Source organism: Delphinapterus leucas, chromosome 1, assembly GCF_059928025.1.
Source record: "Delphinapterus leucas isolate spDelLeu-1000000601 "Yukka" chromosome 1, BTC_Dleu_Yukka2, whole genome shotgun sequence".
Lineage (NCBI taxonomy): Eukaryota > Metazoa > Chordata > Mammalia > Artiodactyla > Monodontidae > Delphinapterus > Delphinapterus leucas.
Genome location: NC_143129.1, coordinates 81,252,090 through 81,274,849, shown reverse-complemented (window position 1 = coordinate 81,274,849; position 22,760 = coordinate 81,252,090). Strand labels below are relative to the sequence as shown.

Sequence of the window (22,760 nt, the reverse complement as noted above, 5' to 3'; positions counted from 1 at the left end):
CTGCGTGTGTATACATATATATTATAGATACTATACCAGCAATTTAGAATATTTCCTGAGTCACCTCTCTCCTTGTCTACTTGTATTTTAACCAGTTTACTGGGAAATAGTTGGAGCACTGTTTCAAAAACCTTGTCTCCAATAACATATCAGCAGTTGAGGCTGGGAGGCAGTATCCTCTTCCCACTTCCCGAGGCTTTTCAATATAATTATGCTGAGTTTTGCCTTTGCCTCCTGACTCAACTGCAGTCTTTGAGTTCACCACTTAAAAAACTCTCCTTAACCAGTCACCTGATGAGGTGAGTCAGGAGTCTGCAGACTCATCATTTCCAATAACCAAAACCTGGCTGTTTCCCAGCCTCCAAAGGACACAGCCTAGCAGTAGTGTGCTTTGTGAGTGGTCGAGGGGAGCTAGCTGCACACTGAGCAGGCTGGAAGTAGCGCAGCAGGACTCAAACACTGGAAGTGGCACAGGGGTGGCGGGGGAGTAGGGGCATGTGTTTGTCTCCCTCCACCCCTCACACTTTCTGGTAGTCCAGTGGAAGGAGCAAATGCATTTGGTCCACAGCAAGCCAGATCGTGTATATAATGAAGGAAGAACTGCACTGATCTCTATCACAGGCTCCTCTCTCCAGGCACCAAATCTTATGCCAAATCCTGCCAAAGACACAAAGACACAAAAAGCTTGAAAGGGCTCAGTCTGAAAGTAAAGCTACAGGAAAGCAGCTGCAGAGAAGTAGTAGTAAGATGGGCTATGGGGAAGAGGCAAGGCCCCTGTTGTCACCCTCATTACTTTCCTGTTGCTACAGATAGATGATAGCTCTACTTACCGCAAAGTGGATGGCTGAGGCAACTGAAGGTGACTTCAGACTACGTAGTCATCTTCAAGGTTATCATCACCAGACACAGAGGCAGCTTCTATTTAGCGGAAATGGGGATAAAGTTAGACACTGCCCTAATTTAGCAGGCACTGCCACTGAGGCTCAGGGGAAAAATGGGCTTCTTGGTGCTCGATGACCACCTTGGTTAAGAGGTAAGTCTTAACAACCTCCCTAGCTGGAGAGGCTGATTAAGAAATGGTAACTTCCAGAGATGCTCTAGGGAGAAAATGCTGTTTGTACCTAATAAACTGAGGCAGGACAGGGTATGTGCCATCTCTCCAGGGCTCTTCTTGGTCTCAGTGACCGTGCTGCGGAGAGAGACATCTGTTTCTGTGGCCTGAAGAGATGAAAACAAGAGAAAAAGGAAGAATGTGTTTGGCTGGTGGGAAAGGAGAAGCCGCCCCATCATTTTGCTCACAGAATCCGGTTTGGCTGCTGAGGCACACAAGGTCTTCTCTGAACAACTAGCGGAGCAACTCAGAGTCCTTAAGAGAAGAGAACGCTCTACAAACTCTCATGCACGACTAGAAGCCCTCTTGTCTCAAGGCACCAGATTTGCCCCAAAGCAGCACCCTGAATGACTACAATGCTCACTCACCACATTGTGCAACGTTACTGGGACGGCTCTGTTTTCTTCCATGTCTTCAGGAAGCTCAATTGCGTATCCTTTACGAACTAATTCTAACCCAATATCAAGTTTCTGAGAAGAAAGATGAAAAGGGAATGATGTTCTCTCTGAAGGAAGGGCAAATCAGAGGAAATAGGGCAGAAGAGCTAGGATTGATACTTTAAAAAATTCCTTTGGTGGTTCAGTAAGCAGGATCTTATGAGTTAGGAATATCATCAAATAAGGGTTTCTGGGAGAGAAAAAGTAAATGAGGCTATAAATACACTGAAGAGACAGTGAGCAACGTGTGAACCTCAGTCTTACCTTCCCATTGCTAGTGTCGTATAAGTGGATCTTGGGCCAAGTTGAGATCCCAGACTGGACGTAGCTAGAGATCTTGGCCACCAGGGGCTTCCACCCAGCACAGTGAGTGAGTCTGTCAAACTCATCCAAAGCTTCCTCTTCCCATTGTTCACCTCATAAAAAATCGTAGAGAGAGCCTAAGAAGGGGTCAGTGCTGACGGGGGTGGGATTATGTCCTGGAGGAAAACCGGAACTACCTTTGTCTACTTCAAAAGGCACCTATGTCTGACTGCCAGGCACGTTTCTGACCGTTGCTTTCTAGCACTGGTGATGAAAAGGCACCTGAGCCCCCAGAACTCAAAAAGCCTGGGAATGTGAGACTCCCTCCCACGTGCTCTATGAAAGTTATTCTATATGGAGGCAAAGTCAATAGGTAATAGGACTAATTTACCTGAGGGGGCTATCCGTGCCAGACTACACTCTATTGCTTGAAATGGAAGGCTTAGGAAGTCACTCCTAAAATGAAAGAAATTGAAATTAGAATCCTGGTGCCAGAAGGGCCTTCTTATATTCCTGGCTTCTAGACAGCAGTTAGCCCTGCAGAAGATGATAATCATCTGAGCACTGTAAAGAGGTTCTCTTCCAACGCCCCCTGGTGATAAGTGCCAACAGCTCACCACCCTACGGCCGGGACTGAGTCAGTAAGTGAGACTCCAGCCTGTCCCCCACGCTGACCTGAGCACCCTGAGGTCTCTCAGTGGACAATATCCATTATCTCCAAAGTCAACGAAGTAGAGGTCCAGGTTCCCATTCTCCAAGGTGCCAAGGACCCGGGCTCGATACCAGGAACCATTTGTAGGTAAAGGTGCTGCGACAATGTCTCCTACATGCACAGTCAAGTCTTCAGGCTACACAAGGGGATGAGGAGGCAGGAGAGGGCAGAGTTAGGAAGGGGTAGGCCAAAAAGTAAACCGTGGATACCAGAAGGAAGGAAGAACAAGCCGCTGCTCCACAGAAAAGGGAAGAGAATATGTCACAATGAAAAAGATATGCCCGCTTTCCATCAAACCCCTGCCCTGTCCCTATGGCAACTCACCAGACTATTTTCATAGTGCTGGGTCATCTCCCTGACAAGCTTATCCAGTTGCAGGCTGCGGGAGCCAATGATTTGGATCCAGAAGTGGTTAGGATGTTCAGAGGCAGAGACATAGACTTCTAGGAATTCATCAGCATGGAAACTGAAGTCTGGACTGGGGACTAACCACAGGGATAAGCAAGTTAAGCTGCAGAATCATTATTACCTAATATGGTGACCATTAGAATCATCTCTGGTTGAAATGGGAAGACTGCATCAGGAGGGTGAGAGGTACAAATACCCAGTGGCTACCACCATTTAAAAATGGCTAGAGTGACAACTAGATGCATCATACAAGAACATCCTGAAGAAAAATACTAAGCTATGTTCTGTTCCTTTCTATGTATCTGAGTAATAAGAGTTCGGTCACATTCTTAGTCATCTGCCACATATTCAAATCAGCCACCAGTTATAATGAAGGGAAATCCCCATATGCTAGCTGCAGCATGGACCAGGGAGAAGATACATGGACAGATGTGGGCCTGTTCCAGATCCCTTTCTACCACTGACTCATTATGTGACCCTGGACAAGTCTATGAACCTCTTAGGGGCCCTGGTCTTCCCTGCCCATCCTAGTACCTATACATAGAAGAAACAGCCCACAGCCTTTTTATTCTTCTTGAATGAGGTAGATTTTTTAAAACAGTAATGATTCAGGAAAAAAACTGGACTCAGTATTTTACTTATTTAAATAAATAGGTCTGGAGGAAGAATACCATGTAATTCAATTATTTGATCTATTACTCACAGACTAGTTTCCTGTGAACTAGCATATTTCTATATTGTTTTCTAAAATTATTAGCTGGTTTGTATTCAGAAAAAAAGTATTTGTGCTTAGTACTAATCCCAAGTAAAATACTGCCAGAAAGTCCTATCTGTGATTAAAGACTTGTAAGTGTAGTCGAGAAAATAGAATTTTTTTTGTTTGTTTGTTTCCTATTTTGGGTTATCTAAGCCACTTTTTCTATCTTCCATATGGCTCAGGGGTTCCCTCTTTCTTACATACTTTCAAACATGGATGTCTCTGGACTGGTCTGGGCTCCAAACTTCTGAAGGTTGTCATCATTAGGTTTCCTGCAGGAACGCTCTTCTGGTCCTACAACAGACGTGTCGCCACCTCCTTTGCGGGGAGGAACTGCCAGAGGTGCAGCCTGCTCCAAGCTAGTGCCAGTGTTTTTCCATAAAGCTGGCTTTCCAGCCCCAGCTGGCTCTGTCACTTCCTCTCTTCTTACGCTGATTGGCTGCTTCCGTGGGACTCTGGTTTCTGCAGAATGAGCAATTCTCTTCCTAAGTTCTTCATCTTCTGAAACTTTCTCCAGTATCAAATGCTGTGGAAAATAAGACAAGGGATGATATCTACGTGGCCAGATATTGACCTGGGATGGAGTCTTAGATACAATTCGAATCTATCAGCTACTTGCCTTAGCTGCTGCCACCTCCTTCTGTGTTCCTGAGATTTTTATAAGTCTTGATAGTAGCAATGTCCCCTCTGATTCTTTGTCACAGTTTATTTTGGCTCCCGAGGCCTTACAGATAGAACGAATTGTCTCGCCGCCTCTCCCTGCATTGAATAATACATAAAAACCTGTCCTTCCCTCCTCAGTAACCTTAACTACTAGAGACACCACTGTTTTGTACATACTAGGAGGGGAGAGTCAGTTCTCATTTTCAAACTAAACAGAATGGAAGATAGTGAATGGAAAGCAGGAGCTACTGAAATCTGTACTATACTAAGGGGAATACTGGATTATTTGCTCTATCCATTTTATTTAAATTCTACACATTGGCTAGGTTAATGTGGTCATGTCACTTGCATTTTTTGGCCACTCGGCATACTTTACATCCCCACTTCATTAGAAGATACCCTACACGGTGTGTGAAACACTGGACCAGGGACAGGACATTTCTCTGCTTCTGCCAGCAGCGTAAGGAATGCTCCATGGGAAGGCATAATAGGTGCTTTTTAGAGCATTGTCTTGAAAGATTTGGGATAAAATGAGCATCCTTAGCTTCCCTTTAAAAATCTGAGGTAAAAACATTTACCTGAACCCTTCTGGAACCTATCTGTAAGGTTCAGATCATACAACTTCTTGAGATAATGAGTTTTGCTTTACCACTGTTTTACTTCTGTAAAAAAGTAAAGCTCTGGTCTCAATGTCCCTGCCTTTTTTTCTCAGCAAGGTGAAGCGAAGTAGGTCAGGAGAAACCCTTGGGAAGGTGTGAAAGAAAGGCAAAGGTAAACAAAAAAGGAAACAGCAGAGGAAGCTGTCCAGTGGTACCTATGATTCTGCCCACAGATCTCTGGGGAACTGAGAGCTGCTCAGACACTGGGGTACTCTCAGTCAGGATCTGATGAATTGCTGCTTTGGCCTTGCACACCTGAACAGGAAAACCACTGATAAGCAGCACCCGCTCATCTCCTACATCCTCCGTGTCCACATCGATCCGAGCACCTGTCTGTTTTCGTAGCTGCAGAGAAAAGGATATGTGGTAGTACACTCTGGACGAGCTCTCATCTGGGTCAGCTAAGGATACTCTAAACCTACCCCTGGAGGTAGACGGAACTGGACACAGTAATCAGTGAAATCAGGGTGCTATAAGCAGTCCTCAATTACGTGTACTTATGGAAGGAGATTAGAGACAAAGGTAACCCCAAATAGCAGTTAATCCAAAACAGTTTCTCTGTGTTTAGAACACTCTTTCCCCCTAATTTGGATTAGAGAATCAATTATTTTATTTCATTGACATTCCAACTGAACAACAGGAGATGGTAAAAAGAATCAGGGAGCAATTAATTAGTTACTGTCAATTAATGAGAGTTCATAATTCCACAGTAGAAAGGAATGATTCAAGCTATACCAGGCTGAGAATCACCCAATTAAAAATCCCCATTTCAAGTTAAGTCACCCATTCTCTAGGGAGAAGTACTCATCTCTAGAAGGAAAATAGCAGTTACCTAATAAGTTCCTGTATTTTTTCTGTTTAAAATATACATAGTGTGAGTGGGTTTTATGGAATGGGGGCAAAGAAGGGAAAGCAGAATCAATCCCTGGGAAAGCCGTTGCCTGCTCACACAGTTACCTGTTTAATATTGGCTCCTTGCCGGCCAATGATGAGCTTCACAGCCTCCTGGGGGACTCGCATCTCTATCTCGATGTCATCCTCCCCAACAAATGTCAGCCGCTCTTCTGCATAGATCGTCAGATCATACTTAGATAATACCCAAAGCTACTACCTGCCCTCCCCTGAATCTAGCTATCAAAGAGATGTGGATGCAAGAGATAAACTGAGGATCTCAACCATAAAGAGAAGGAGAAGTAGCATCTGAGTGGGAATTAAAAGGTCCTGAAAGACCAGAAGATGGGCATTCTCTCTGGGCTACTGTTTTCATATGCTAAAACACGAAAAGTCATTTGGTTCTGCAAGGAAGGAGTGATGGATTCTGGGCAAACTACTTCCCCCAAGACACGACTCCTGGAGAAGAATGAAGGCTAGAAGTTGCCTGAGGAGCCCACTAGGTTCAGAATTTCTCTCGTCTGTACGTAAATCATTTCTCTAGGTTCTACTCTCTAGGTCCAACCTGTGGGGAAACTGGACCGGACAGTTAGCCTTCTAACAATAGAAGGAAAATATAAACAAGTGTATGGGTATAAAAAAAGGAGAAAGAAAGAACCCATTGTAGTGCTGGTATTGCTGAAGGGAAGAGATCAAAAGAATTATAAAATGAGTTCTTTATTTCACAGACTAGCTTCACACTAACATAGAAGAGAAAAAACTTTGTTTCAAAGATCCCTCACAGGGACTTCCCTGGTGGTGCAGTGGTTAAGAATCCACCTGCCAATGCAGGGGATGCGGGTTCGAGCCCTGGTCTGGGAAGATCCCACACGCTGCAAAGCAACTAAGCCCATGTGTCACAACTACTGAGCCTGAGCTCTAGAGCCCGCGAGCCACAACTACTGGAGCCCACGCACCTAGAGCCCATGCTCTGCAACAAGAGAAGCCACCGCAATGAGAAGCCCGTGCACCACAACGAAGAGTAGCCCCCGCTCGCCGCAACTAGAGAAAGCCCGCGCGTAGCAACGAAGACCCAATGCAGCCAAAAATAAAAAATAAATGAATTTATTAAAAAAAAAAAAGATCCCTCAGAGAAAGCCAATTACATCCCAACAAATGATACCCAGTCTGGAAGGAAAGTTTTCATTTCAATTTAACAAGGCCAGAACATAGTTTAAACATTTCCATATGTACAGTCACGGATTCACATACCTCTGCTTTCCCTATATCTGCGGTATAGGATATAGGCAACCACTGCACTGGCTGGGATCCCGAGGCCCAGTGCTATTTTCTGAATAGTGGACAAACTTGTCCAAGAAGTCTGTTCAGTGGACATTTTCTGCTGCCTCCTAAAATAAGCAAATGAAGGAAAAGGAGCTTTCATACAACTTTTATGACAGGTAGAGAATGGGAACACATTACAATATTAAGAAGAATATTACTGCCTAATTTCCCATTTCAAGAGCTTGAGCAGTCTCAAAGTCTACTTCATGTGAAAGTCTCGGTATTTTTGTTTTTTAAAGTTAGCTAAGGGACACATATACATACAACTAAATAGAAGGTTACTTCTCCCTCCCCAATTCCCCCAAAGAGAACTATACACTGATCAGTTTTAAAAGACAAAGGAACAAAAAATTAAAGGAATCAAATATTTTTAAAAATTTAGTTTTCATATCAAACTATTTAAAATTCCTTATATGTGCACTTCTATACCTCCTGGTCTTTCCAGAAGCTGTTGTCTCTGCAAGGAATGGCTTTCCAGGCCTAGTTTCGGGCTTTGCTACTTCTACTTTTCTTTCTTGCAAGTGTGGTCTATTTACTATCTGTACTCCGTATTTCTACTTACTCCTCATCTAACAGTGAAATGGGTTCTCTCCTGTTCCTTCACCAAAACTACAACTTCCCAAGTAATCAACCTAGATGGCACATATAAGCCTTAACTAATCTTACCTCTGTGCCCTCTTTCCCATGGTTCTTCCTGTTTACCTGGAGGAGTCTTCTGAGTTTTGAGCTTGTCATCCAGTGGCCTCTATCCATTGCTATTGTCAGTCTGCTCTCTTTGGGCAATTTTATCCATACTTGAAGCTTGAACTACTACCTATACGCTAATGAGCCCAATATTGTACCTGAATTGATTCAGAAGCTCATCAAATCTCATTTAGACCACTGCAATGCCCTTCTTGCTGTTAGTCTCTCTCTGACGCTGTATATTCATTTTGCTGCCTAGCATATATATTTTTAAAATTTATTTATTAAATTTATTTTATTTATTTATTTTTGGCTGTGTTGGGTCTTCGTTGCTGCGCATGGGCTCTCTCTAGTTGCAGTGAGCAGGGGCCACTCCTCGTTGCGGTACGCGGACCTCCCATCACGGTGGCCTCTCCTGTTGCGGAGCACGGGCTCTAGGCACGAAGGCTTCAGTAGTTATGGCACATGGGCTTCAGTAATTGTGGCGTGTGGGCTCAGCAGTTGTGGCTCGTGGGCTCTAGAGCGCAGGCTCAGCAGTTGTGGCACACGGGCCCAGTTGCTCTGCGGCATGTGGGATCCTCCGGGACCAGGGCTCGAACCCGTATCCCCTGCATTGGCAGGCGGGTTCTCAACCACTGCGCCACCAGGGGAGCCCTGCCTAGCATATTTCAATATGTCCCTCACTCTATTTCCTTATTCCATGTACTTTCTCACCCTCCCAATTATTTCATACCGCCTCTTCTCAAACCTCTAGTGCTTCCTTCTCCATCCTCCCTCTCAACTGATGTCTTTGCTTCCTATTTCACTAAGAAAGTAAAGCATTCAGAGAAAATATTAACAAACTTCCAAACTGACCCACCTATCTCCATCTGTGCCTAAATATTCTATCTTCTTTCCTGTGGCCATTGATGAACTATCTCTGCTCCATATAAATGTTGCTCTCCTTCCTTATCCTGCATCATTAATGTTTTCCTCTCTGCTGAATCTTTCTATCAGCAGACAAACATGCTATTATTTCTCCTTTCTTAAAGAAAATCCTTTCTCAATTCCACTTACTCCTCTAAATACAATGCATTTCTTCCCTTCCTTTTATAAGAAAACTCAAAGAGCATCAATACTTCTGTGTTCGATTTCTCTTCTCGAATCCACTCTTACTGCTCTTGTCAAGGTCACCAGTGACTTGGACTTGCTGAATCCAATTCTCAGTCCTCCCTTTAGCCCACACCCTTCCCAGGGTCTGGCACAGCTGGTGACTCCCTCTTCTCTGACACTTTCTTCCCTTGGCTTCACATCACTCTTTCCTGGTTCTCCTTCTCCCTTTCTGGCTGCTCCATCAGTCTGTTTTGCTGGTTCCTGCTCCTTTTTCTAACCTCTAAACACTGGAGTGCCCCAGGGCTCTGTACTTTGCCCTCTTTGTTCTACCTCACTTCTCTGGGGATTTCATCAAGTCTCAGTCAGTCTTGGCTTTAAACCTCATCTATATGCTGATTTAATCCCCAAATTCACAGATCTAGTTAGAACCATTCCTATGAACTCCAGGTCTGTGTATCCAACTGCCTATGAGATGTCTCCATTTGATGTTTAATAGGCATCTCAAACCTAACAGATGCAACACCTAGCTCCTGATGTCACCCTCTTCCTGTAGTCTTTGCCATCTCAGTTAATGGCAACTCCATTCTTTCAGCTCCTCAGGCTAAAAATCTTACTCTTCTTTCCCTCAAACAGCACATCCATCCTGTCAGCAAATCCTATCTGTTTTACTTTCAAATTGTCCAGAATCTGACCACTTTTTAACCTCTCCACTGCTATGACCACCATATGCTCTAAACCACCATTATCTCTTGTCTAGATTATTGCAACTGCTTCTTATGTCCCTGCTTTTGCCATTGTCCAGTTTATTCCCAACACAACAGCTGGAGTAAGTCAAATAATGCTATTCATCTGCTCAAATCCTTCCACAGTTTTCCATTTCACTATGATTAAAAGTCAGTCATTATAATAATCTGGAAGGTGTTCACTTTGTCTCCCCATTAGAAAGTTAACTCCCCAAAGGCAGGAATTTTTTTGTTTTGTTTTGTTCCTCAGTACTTAGCACATAGTAGCCACTCAATAAATATTTGGTCAATAATAATTTGTTGAATGAATACACATCCTCTTATTCTTCAGCAACTCTCCTGCCTATATGTAAGCTCAGTGCCATGAAAGGTTCTTTATAATCTAATCTCTGCCTACCATCTTCACAGCCTTATATTCTAAACCTACCCCTACGAGGGGAACAGGATGTACCCTCTTAAGTATTCTCGCTCTGACACATGTCACTTCCGTCTTCATAGTCTTACTCCCTAGCCCATCAATACACTTACAACCATTCTGTTTTTCACTTTAATAAATCACATGTGGGCTTCCCTGGTGGCGCAGTGGTTGAGGGTCCGCCTGCCGATGCAGGGGACGCGGGTTCGTGCCCCGGTCCGGGAAGATCCCACATGCCGCAGATCGGCTGGGCCCGTGAGCCATGGTTGCTGGGCCTGCGCGTCCAGAGCCTGTGCTCCACAACAGGAGAGGCCACAACAGTGAGAGGCCCACGTACCACAAAAAAAAAAAAAAAAAGGAAAACAAAATCACATGTGATGAAATAAAATTTCATATTCTAAGGCAAGTCAAGGATAATTTAAACATAAAAAATTTTCTCTGCCCTTTGGCCTCCTCTCTCTACTGGAGCTAGAGTCAGAAGCAGCACACATTTGATCCACCACACTGTCCCCCTAACACTGTTCAGATCATATCTCATATCTGAATTAGGTTACCAAATTAATAATGGGAAATCGTGCCTCAAAGGCCAAACAGCTCCTGTGCAGACAGACAGCCACCTATCGGAATACCAGCTGGGTTTATGTATGCTTGCAAGTACTTAATTGGAAATTAGAGGAAACCCCACCCTGAAATGGCCAAGATTGGGTTCTCTTTTTGCATTCCCAAACTGATTTTTTTGCATGCAGTTAAAGCTGGCAGTCTCCTGGATGTCTGCCTGCAGTCTACTGGAAACAGTGGTAAGAGTTTCTCTTTTACAAATTAGGTTAGCAGGGAGAAATATTTGTATAGGGCTAGCTTTTTGAAGCTTTGGATCCTCTGAATTGGAAAAACTTCTAAATTGTTAAAATTTTAGAGAGCTCTCATCTTAAACTATTGTACCCATTTTAATTGATATGCAGAAGCCCCAAAAAGCTCCAAAATTTCAAAATAGCCTCATTGAAAGAACTGTAGAAGGCTAATGAAAGATTAATGGTACCTAAAACTTTAACTACTGCTCCCCTCTATCCTCCTTTTGAGTACTCATTCTAGTAATCCTCTATCTGAATTGCCTTTCTACTCTGAAGACACTATTAAATGGTTACCTTTAGAAACGGGACCACCTGAGGAATGTAAGTTGGTGCAGCCACTATGGAAAACAGTATGGAGGTTCCTCAGAAAACTAAAAATAGAATTACCATATGATCCAGCAATCCCACTCCTGGGTATGTACCCGGACAAAACTATAATTCAAAAAGGTACTTGCATTCCTATGTTCATAGCAGCACTATTCACAATACCCAAGACATGGAAATAACCTAAATGTCCGTCGACAGATGAATGGATAAAGAAGACATGGTACATATATACAATGGAATACTACTCAGCCATAAAAAAGAACGAAATAATGCCATCTGCAGCAACATGGACAGACCAAGAGATTATCATACTAAGTGAAGTAAGTCAGAAACACAAAGACAAATACCATATGATATCACTTATATGTGGAATCTAAAATATGGCACAAATGAACGTATCTACAAAACAGAAACAGACTCACAGACATAGAGATCAGACTCACGGTTGCCAAGGCCAGGAGAGAGAGGGAGGGAAAGGGATGGGCTGGGAATTTGGGGCTGGTAGATGCAAACTATTACATTTAGAATGGATAAACAATATCTTCTGGGATAAACCATAATGGAAAAGAATATTAAAAAAAGAATACATATGTGTAAAGCTGAGCCACTTTGCTGTACAGTAGAGATAGGCACAACATTGCAAATCAACTATACTTCAAAAAAAAAAAGAAAAAGAAATGGGACCATCTGAGGCTGTAGGCCATAGTTAAAGAATTTCTTAAACCCAGGAAGGATCCTCAAAAGTGTTTGTAAATGGATTACCAAGATGGGAGTCCACCGGTCTGACTAAACTGACCATAGCTGATATTCAGAGCCTGATAGGAATTTTACTGGGGGGGGGGGGTCCTTGTCCCCTAAGCTAAATGAGGGAACGTAAAATTCCAACAGAGGTGAATGGGTATGTCAGTCCTTTCATTGAGGTAGCCACCCAATTCTTTGAGGAATTAAAAACAACTGTCCTTGTTTTAAAATTCTACTCTTTACAGGAACAGAGATGTGGCTCCAGAAACAATACAAAACCCACCAAACCTTTCACCACTCCCCAACCTCACCTATTAAGAGGCTTGTTTCTTTTTAAATTAATTTTTTATTTATTTTTGACTGCATTGGGTCTTCATTGCTGTGCGTGGGCTTTCTCTAGTTGCGGCAAGTGAGGGCTACTCTTCGTTGTGGTGCACGGGCTTCTCATTGCAGTGGCTTCTCTTGCTGCGGAGCACAGGCTCTAGGCACGTGAGCTTCAGTAGTTGTGGCTTGCGGGCTTCAACAGTTGTGGCTTGTGGGCTCTAGAGCGCAGGCTCAGTAGCTGTGGCGCACAGGCTTAGTTGCTCCGCGGCATGTTGGATCTTCCTGGCCGAACCTGTGTCCCCAGCACTGGCAGGTGGATTCTTAACCACTGCACCACCAGGGAATTCCCGAGGCTTGTAAGTATTGAAAAACAAAAATCTAGCCTTTAAGGAACAAAGTCCTCCTAGGAGGAACTTGCCTTTCTCCTCCTATGCCTTTGAGATGCAAATATTCTATTTGATCTTCTCCAGGAACTCCTACCTGGACCATCTTTTTTTTTTTTTTTTTTCTTCTTTTTTTGGCCGGGCTGCTGTGGCTTGTGGGATCTTAGTTCCCTGACCAGGGATCGAATGGGGTCCCCTGCAATGGAAGCGCAGACCGCCAGGGAATTCCCCGGACCATCTTTTTAAAACACAAATTTCATGCAAATCAAAACTGCAATGATGTACTACCTCACACTGTGCAGAATGGCCATCATTAAAAAGTCTAAAGGGTGTTGGGGAGACAAGATGGTGGAACAAAGGGACTTGAGCTTACCTCATCTCACAAGAACACCAAAATCACAACTAACTGCTGAACAACCATCTACAAAAAAGATTCAAACCTACCAAAAAGATATTCTACATCCAAAGACAAAGAAGAAGCCACAATGAGATGGTAGAAGGGATGCTTTCGCGATATAATCAAATCCCATACCCACCAGGTGGGCAACCCACAAACTGGAAGATAATTATATCGCAGAGGTTCTCCCACAGGAGTAAGAGTTCTGAGCCCCATGTCAGGCTCCCCAGCCTGTGGGCATGGCATCAAGAGGAGCCCCTAGTGCATTTGGCTGTGTCAGTGGGGCTTGAGTGCAGGAGCTCCACAGGACTGGGGGAAACAGAGACAATACTCTTGGAGGGCACACACAAGGTTTCACATGCACTGGGACCCAGGGCAAAGCAGTGACTCCATAGGAGCCTGGGCCAGACCTACCTGTGGGTCTTGGAGGGTCTCCCGGGGAGGCAGAGGTTGGCTGTGGCTGACTATGGGGGCAAGGACACTGTTGGCAGAGGCCCCAATGAATATTCATCATTGTGAACTCTCCCAGAGGTCACCATTTTGGCATTGAAACCTGGCCCCATCCCATAGCCTGCAAGCTCCAGTGCTAGAACGCCTCAGGCCAAACAACTAACAGGATGGGAGCACAGCCCCACCCATCAGCAGACAGGCTGCCTGAAGTCGTCCTGATTCCACAGCCACCTCTAAACACACTCCTTGACATGGCCCTGCTCACCAAAGGGACAAGACCCAGCTCCACCCACCAATGGACAGGCACCAGTCCCTCCCACCAGGAAGCCTGCACAAGCCTCTGGACCAACCTCACCCACCAGGGGACAGACACCAGAAGCAAGAGGAGCTATAATCCTGCAGCCTGAGGAACGGAGGCCAAACACAGAAAGTTAGACAAAAGAGAGTAATGATAGTAAAGATGATCCACAATCTTGGAAAAAGAATGGAGGCAGAGACCAAGAAGATACATAAAACGTTTAACAAAGAGCTAGAAAATTTAAAGAACAAACAGAGATGAACAATAACTGAAATGAAAAATACACTAGAAGGAATCAATAGCAGAATAAATGAGGCAGAAGAATGAATAAGTGAGCTGGAAGACAGACTGGTGGAAATCACTGCCACAGAACAGAAAAAAGAAAAAAAGTGAAAAGTCTAAGAGACCTCTGGGACAACGTTAAAAGCACCAACATTGACATTACAGGGGTCCCAGAAGGAGAAAAAAGAGAGAGAGGGCCTGAGAAAATATTTGAAGAGATAAAAACCCAAAACTCCCCTAACATGGGAAAGGAAACACACAAATCCAGGAAGCCTAGACAGTCCCATATAGGATAAACCCAAGGAGGAACACACCAAGACATATAGTAACCAGACTGACAAAAATTAAAGACAAAGAGAAAATATTAAAACCAACAAGAAAAAAGCAACAAATAACATACAAGGGGAATCCCCATAAGGTTATCAGCTGATTTTTCAGCAGAAACCCTGCAGGCCAGAAGGGAGTGGCATGATATATTTAATGTGATGAAAGGAAAAACCTACAACCAAGGATACTCCACCCAGCAAGGCTCTTTTCAGATTTGGAAAAATCAAAAGCTTTACGGACAAGCAAAAGCTAAAAGAATTCAGCACCACCAAACCAGCTTTACAACATATGCTAAAGGAACTTCTCTAGGCGGAAAAGAAAAGGCCATAACTAGAAACAAGAAAATTATGAATGGGAAAGCTCACTGGTAAAGGCAAACATACAGTAAATGTAGGAAATCATCCACACACAAATACGATACCAAAACCAGCAATCATGAGAAGAGGAAAGTACAAAAGCAGGATATTGGAAATGTATTTGAAATTAAGAGGCCAGCAACTTAAAACAATCTTGTATATATATATAGACTGCTATATCAAAATCTTATGGTAACCACAAACCAATAATCTACAATACACACACACACACACACAAAAGAAAGCAATCAAAACACAACACTAACGATAGTCATTAAATTACAAGAGAGGAGAACAAAAGAGGAAAGAAAGAAAAAAGACCTACAAAAACAAATCCAAAACAATTAATAAAATGGCAATAAGAACAAACATATCAATAATTACTTTAAATGTAAATGGATGAAATGCTCCAACCAAAAGACATAGACTGGATGAATGGATACAAAAACAAGGCCCGTATATGTGCTGTCTACAACAGACCCACTTCAGATCTTGGGACATGTACAGACTGAAAGTGAGGGGATGAAAAAGGGTATTCCATGTAAATGGAAATCAAAAGAAAGCTGGAGTAGCCAATATGCATATCAGACAAAATCGACTTTAAAATAAAGACTTACAAGAGACAAAGAAGGACAGTACGTAATGATCAAGGAATCAATCCAAGGAGAAGATATAACAATTGTAAATATATATGCACCCAACATAAGAGCCCCTCAATATATGAAGCAAATGTTAAGAGACATAAAAGGAGAAATCGACAGTAATACTCTAATAGTGGGGGACTTTAACAACCCACTTATATCAATAGACAGATCATCCAGACAAAAAATCAATAAGGAAACACAGGCCTTAAATGATACATTAGATCAGATGGACTTAATTGATATTTATAGAACATTCCATCTGAAAGCAGCAGAATACACATTCTTCTCAAGGGTACATGGAACATTCTCCAGGATAGATCACATACTGGGCCACAAAGCAAGCCCCAGTAAATTTAAGAAAACTGAAATCATATCAAGCATCTTTTCCAACCACAACAATCACAACGCTATGAGATTAGAAATCAGCTACAAGAAAAAAAGCTGTAAATAACAAACAAGTGGAGGCTAAACAATATGTTACTAAACAACCAATGGATCACTGAAGAAATCAAAGAGGTAATCAAAAAATACCTAGAGACAAATGAAAATGAAAACACGATGCTCCAAAATCTATGGGACACAGCAAAAGCAGTTCTAAGACAGAAGTTTATAGCAATACAATCCTACCTCAGGAAACAAGAAAAATCTCAAACAACCTAACCTTACACCTAGCAACTAGAGAAAGAAGAACAAAACCCAAAGTTAGTAGAAGGAAAGAAATCATAAAAATCAGGGCAGAAATAAATGAAAGAGAGATGAACAGCAGAAAAGATCAATGAAACTAAAAGCTGGTTCTTTGAAAAGATAAACAAAATTGATAAACCTTTAGCCAGACTCATCAAGAAAAAAAGGTAGAGAGCTCAAATCAATAAAATTAGAAATGAAAAAAGTTACAACTGACACCACAGAAATACAAAGTATCATAAGAGACTACTACAAGCAACCATATGCCAACACATGGACAACCTAGAAGAAATGGACAAATTCTTAGAAATGTATAGTCTTCCAAGAATGAACCAGGAAGAAATAGAAAATATGAACAGACCAATTACCAGTACTGAAATTGAATCAGTAATTTAAAAACTTCCAATGAACAAAGTCCAGGACCACATGGCTTCACAGGCAAATTCTATCAAACATTTAGAGTAAAGACCTATCCTTCTGAAACTATTCCAAAAAATGCAGAGGAAGGAACACTCCAAACTCATTCTATGAGGCTACCATCACCCTGATACCAAAGCCAAACATAGCTACCACAAAAAAAGAAAATGACAGACCAGTATCACTGATGAACATAGATGCAAAAATCCTCAACAAAATACTAGCAAACTGAATCCAACAATACATTAAAAGGACCATACACCACGATCAAGTGGGATTTATTCCAGGGATGCAAGGATTTTTCAATATCTGCAAATTGTTCAGTGTGATACACCACATTAACAAATGGAAGACTAAAAACCATATGATCCACCTAGAGGGGTGGGATAGGGAGGGTGGGAGGGAGATAAAGAGGGAGGGGATATGCGGATATATGTATATGTATAGCTGATTCTTTGTTATAAAGCAGAAACTAACACCATTGTAAAGCAATTATACTCCAGTAAAGATGTTAACAAAAAACCAACATATGATCATCTCAAAAAGAAGCACAAAATGCTTCTGATAAAATTAAACACCCATTTATGATAAAAACTCTCCAGAAACTGGGCATAGAGGGAAACTACCTCAACATAATAAAGGCCATATGTGACAAATCCACAGCTAACACCGTACTAAATGGTGAAAAGCTGAAAGCATTTCCTCTAAGATCAGGAACAAGACAAGGGATGTCCGGTCTTGCCACTTTTATTCAACATAGTTCTGGAAGTCCTAGCCATGGCAATCAGAGAAGAAAAAGAAATAAAAGAAATCCAAATCTGGGACTTCCCTGGTGGCGCAGTGGTTAAGAACCCACTGCCAATGCAGGGGACATGGGTTTGATCCCTTGTCCAGGAGGATCCCACATGCCGTGGAGCAACTAAGCCCATGCATCACAACTACTGAGCCTGTGTTCTAGAGCCCGAAAGCCAAAACTACTCAGCCCGTGTGCCACAACTACTGAAGCCCGCGAGCCTAGAGCCCATGCTCTGCAACAAGATACGCCACCGCAATGAGAAGCCCACGCGCTACAGTGCAGAGTAGCCCCCGCTCACCTCAACTAGAGAAAGTCTGTATGCAGCAATGAAGACCCAATGCAGCCAAAAATAAGTAAAAAATAAATAAATAAAACATTAAAAAAAAAGAAATCCAAATTGGAAAAGAAGTAAAACTGTCACTGTTTATAGATGCCATGATACTATACATAGAAAATCCTAAAGATGCTACCCCAAAACTACTAGAGCTCATCAATGAATTCGGTAAAGTTGCAGGATACAAAATTAATACACAGAAATCTCTTGCATTTCTATATACTAGTAATGAAAGATCAGAAAGAGAAATTAAGGAAACAATCCCATTTACCATCACATCAAAAAGAATAAAATACTTAGGAATAAACCTAAGGAGGCAAAAGACCTGTAGTCTGAAAACTATAAGACGCTGATGAAAGAAATCAAGGATGACACAAACAGATGGAAAAATATACCATGTTCTTGGATTGGAAAAATCAATATTGTCAAAATGACTATACTACCTAAAGCAATCTACAGATTCAATGTAATCCCTATCAAATTACCGATGGCATTTTTCACTAGAGCAAAAAAGTTTTAAATTTGTATGGAAACACAAAAGACCCCGAATAGCCAAAGCAATCCTAAGAAAGAAAAAGGAGCTGGAGGAATCAGGATCCCTGACTTCAGACTATACTACAAACAGCTCATGCAGCTCAATATCAAAAAAGCAAACACCCCAATCAAAAAATGGACAGAAGATCTAAATAGGCATTTCTCCAAAGACATACAGATGGCCAAAAGGCACATGAAAAGATGCTCAACATTGTTAATTATTAGAGAAATGCAAATCAAAACTACAATGAGGTATCACCTCACACTGGTCAGAATGGCCATCATCAAAAAGTCTACAAACAATAAATGCTGGAGAGGGTGTGGAGAAAAGGGAACCCTCCTACACTGCTGTTGGAAATGGAAATTGGTATAACCACTATGGAGAACAGTATGGGGGTTCCTAAAAAACTAAAAACAGAACTACTATATGACCCAGCAATCCCACTCCTGGACAGGAGAAAACCATACTTCAAAAAGATACAGGCAGCACTATTCACAATAGCCAAGACACAGAAACAACCTAAATGTCCATCGACAGATGAGTGAAGATGTGGTACATATACACAATGGAATATTACTCAGCCATAAAAAAGAATGAAATAATGCCATTTGCAGCAACATAGATGGACCTAGAGATCATCATACTAAGTAAAGTAAGTCAGAAAGAGAAAGACAAATACCATATGATATCACTTAAATGTGGAATCTAAAATATGACACGAGCTTATGTACAAAACAGAAACAGACTCAGACTTCGAAAACAAACTTATGGTTACCAAAGGGGAAAGCAGGTAGTGGAGGGATAAATTGGGAGTTTGGGATTAGCAGATACAAGCTACTATATGTAAAATAGATAAACAAGGTCCTACTGTATAGCACAGGGAACTATATTCAATATCCTGTAATAAACTATAATGGAAAATATGAAAAAAGAATATGTGTACATATGTATAGCTGAATCACTTTGCTGTATACCAGAAACTAACACAACACTGTAAATCAACTATACTTCAATTTAAAAAAAAAAAAGATAAAATGCAAGTTTCAGGAAGGGTGTAGGTAATTTGGAACTTGTCAATGACAAAATCTTAACTGTGTCTCCATAAGTATTAGCAAAAAGGTTTAGCCATCTAAACAGGTGACTTTGATTTGTTCCATGTGCCAGAAACCCAATTTGAATCCAACAGCTTGTTACTGATGGGTTTAATATTTTTGTCCCTGATACATGGTTGAAATTTTGGAATGAAAACTATGGGGTATCTGTTTCTATCTATGTGTGTTGTAGATGTGTTGTATTGCCAAAATTAATTTGTACAAGAACTCTATTTAACTGGCTTAAAGAAAATTAAGCACTTATATAAATACTTAGAAATATAAAAGAAACTGGCCGGAAGGAATTTCGGATTCACATGATCTTGTAAGCAGATAGGGTAAGAGGTCCCAGGGCATGGTTTTCTTGACAGTAGAGAAGCCATTTTTGGCCCAAGTCATTATGTGATCCAAGCCTGGCCACAATGCTAGTCATTGAACAGGTCTCAGTAATTAATGATTTTAAGGGAACAAAAGAATGCAGAAACAATGACTTATCAGGCAAGAGAAGTAACGATGGCAAAGATAATATATCAGTTGTAAAGACTCCTGGTTCTGTTTCAGTGGTAAAGATTAGCCTGAAGCACTGAACCACCAGATCAACTGGCACCTAAGGGATGATGATGCTGACTTTTTCTGACCCTCCCGACTTCAATCAACTAAAGCTTGGACTCTCATCCACCCAAACCCCTTCATGAATATGCATGTACTCTTACTTAAAACTTCCCCTATTTTGCTATTTGGGGAGACACTGCTTTAGAAAAGATCCTCAGTGTTCTCCTCACTTGCTGCAAGAAATAAATCCTTCCTTCTCCCGATCTTTGGCTTGGTTGTGTTTTTTTGGCTTGACAGCCACCAAGAGGTGAACCCAGTTTTCCAGTAACAATCTGGGAAATATTCAGTATTGAATTAATATCAGGTATTAAAGTTAGCTTAAGCTTGTTTGTTTAATTAACAATATATACTTTTAGAATCATCAACATTAAGTATAATACCTTTATTGTACCTAGGTTTACTGGAAATCAAACAAGACCTTATTATATCTGTTGCAAAGTTTGCTGGCAAGAAAATAACTTGATATGATGAAACTTTTAAGTAAATAAAATAGAGGTAAATGAGATAAGAACTTTTAGGTAAACTCTTTAGGAATAATTATGTTTGGGAATGTCTATTTAAAATACTCTCTAGATTTCGATAATTTGAAACTTAAGAGTTTTGCTAAATTAAGTTAAATGATGTAAGTCTACTGAATAGATAACTCCCAAATAAAATGAGATACTGAAGCATTAGTTACTGAACACAGACTTCCTTTTACAAAGAAACTAAAGATATTTGAAACTATTGAATATGTTTGGTGCCACACTAAGACACTTACTATAAAAAAAAGCACGTGTTTTCTGGAAACCATAAATACTATTTATAAGCTTGCTAATCTACAGAATGCTAATGTAAAAGACAGTTAATAATTGCTTACTTCTTAGTTTTCATTAAAAATTAGGGTTTTAAGAGCTGAGATTTCTAATTAATATACGTAATTTAAGCTACTAGAATAAGCGAAACATTTCAGTATACAAGGAAAGAGGAGTGTTTTCAGGAAAAAGAAGGTATGAGGAATGGAAATACATTCCTGTATTTGCCTTTGAGATCTTTGTCACTTTGATTCAGTGAATACATATTGTTCCACAGTGACCTATGATCCTACTTGACCAAGTGTTTTAAAACTTTTTGATATTTCTGACAAACTTCGCAAAGATCAAATTCCAAATAAAGTTCGTTTGACCTCTAGCTAACTTTGAGGTTTTCCAAAGGGTCCCTGGAACACCTCAAAATGTATTTCTCTCCAACTCAGAGAGAGGATAGAATGACCCTAGTATGACCCGCTATACTGAATTGGGTTTCATTGCTACTGGTTTCCATAGTACACCAACCATCCCTTCATAACACATGCATTGCTTGTAATTCTTGATTAATGGCTATGTCTGTAGTGAGAATGAACTGAAGGCAGCAACAGCAGGTGTAGGGAGACCAATTCAGAGGCTAGTCCAGGTGTCAGTGATAGAGATGGAAAGAAGTAGACAGACGGTTCAGAGAGTTTTCAAAGGTAGAACACACAAGACCCAGCAATTGATTTATGGAAAGGTTAGAGGGTGAGCCAAGGAGCTGGCTACCAGGTTTCTCATTTGAGTAGATGGTAGCATTTGAGATAGAATACTGATGTTTTGGTGGTGGAGGGAGTGTGGGTGGCAGGAAGATGAATGTCCGTGACAAGGATGAATTTATCGGGTGACGTCTATCTGAACCAAAACCTAAATTTTACTAACACCTCTTCAAATATTACAAATGAAGTCTGTGCTAATTTTGTTATCAGCTGATGTCTCACAGAAAATCTACTTGATTAATATTAATCAAATATAGCTTTGTTTACAATTTACATATTCTTTCATATTGTTAAGTTTCTCTTAAGAAAAATAAAAGTGGGAAATATGATGGAAATGGGAATAACTGTATAGTACCAAATGCTAGCTTATGTTTGATTTTATTACTGCAAATTGAATGTGAAGAGGAGACTAGAACTTAAGAGCATAGCTCCTAGGGGAAACCAGGTAAAGAGGAGACATGTGGGTCATTTCAAGGTTGAGAAATATGGCTAGACAACGCTTTTCAGAAAAAGCTAACTTTGAAGTTTCCTGACATTTGTATTAAACAGTTGCTAACAACTATCTGATATGCATTTCAAAACACAAAGTGAGCTCCATGGGCAAGGATCTATCACTCCAGTATCTTCTAACAACCAGAACTTACAAAGTACCTAAAACATGGTGATCGGCTTGTTGAACTGAAGCAGCTCATTCGATTTTCTCATCCTTGCTACATTTATTTTTAAAGCAGTGCGTGAAAGAAGCCTCCACCCACTTCTCGCAAGCTGAGGAAAGAGTAGCTCTGACACGGGAGTCTTGAGCCAAAACCCACGATTCTATCTGTATTAAGAACTAAAGAGGGAAGTTGGAAAAACAAATAAAACCCCCTTACTCTGATGACTGTAAATAGTCATCCTATCAGAGATAATTAAAGAAAAAGCTGTGGAAAATAAAAGGCAAACTGATAAACTGATGGTGACTGGCTTGGGGCAAACCCTCCCGCACTGGCGCAAGGGTCCGTCGTGGCTTAATCCCGGGACGAGCGCATTTCCCCTGGATACGGTTACTAGGCTCGGGGTGCGGTAAAGCTTTCCCCACACCCTCGCCTCGTCCGGGGGCGCCTCCCTTTCCCAAGCCCCACATTTCCGCCTTCTTGTTGCCACTGGCGCCCCTGGCCCAGCCTCCCTCACTCC

At 41.5% G+C, this 22,760-nt stretch overlaps 1 protein-coding gene across 7 annotated transcripts in view; it reads right to left on the bottom strand.

The window, feature by feature from the left end:
• The window catches only part of TDRKH (tudor and KH domain containing), a 31,114-nt gene that overhangs the window by 8,200 nt on the left and 154 nt on the right, over nt 1-22,760 (bottom strand). For 3 of the 7 annotated variants that reach the window (XM_022564284.3, XM_022564283.3, XM_089915401.1), the window contains exons 2-14: nt 7,193-7,329; nt 6,008-6,114; nt 5,206-5,395; nt 4,348-4,487; nt 3,933-4,254; nt 2,888-3,048; nt 2,527-2,699; nt 2,243-2,307; nt 1,813-1,964; nt 1,480-1,581; nt 1,122-1,218; nt 831-918; nt 490-657 (exon numbers count right to left, since the gene is read on the bottom strand). In XM_022564284.3, the coding sequence (XP_022419992.1) occupies nt 866-918; nt 1,122-1,218; nt 1,480-1,581; nt 1,813-1,964; nt 2,243-2,307; nt 2,527-2,699; nt 2,888-3,048; nt 3,933-4,254; nt 4,348-4,487; nt 5,206-5,395; nt 6,008-6,114; nt 7,193-7,316 (1,686 nt within the window). In that variant the 5' untranslated portion in view covers nt 7,317-7,329 and the 3' untranslated portion in view covers nt 490-657; nt 831-865. Of the gene's footprint in view, nt 1-489; nt 658-830; nt 919-1,121; nt 1,219-1,479; nt 1,582-1,812; nt 1,965-2,242; nt 2,308-2,526; nt 2,700-2,887; nt 3,049-3,932; nt 4,255-4,347; nt 4,488-5,205; nt 5,396-6,007; nt 6,115-7,192; nt 7,330-7,930 lie in introns of those variants that run through there. The other 4 variants (XM_022564282.3, XM_089915403.1, XM_022564278.3 and 1 more) reach the window with 4 other exon arrangements.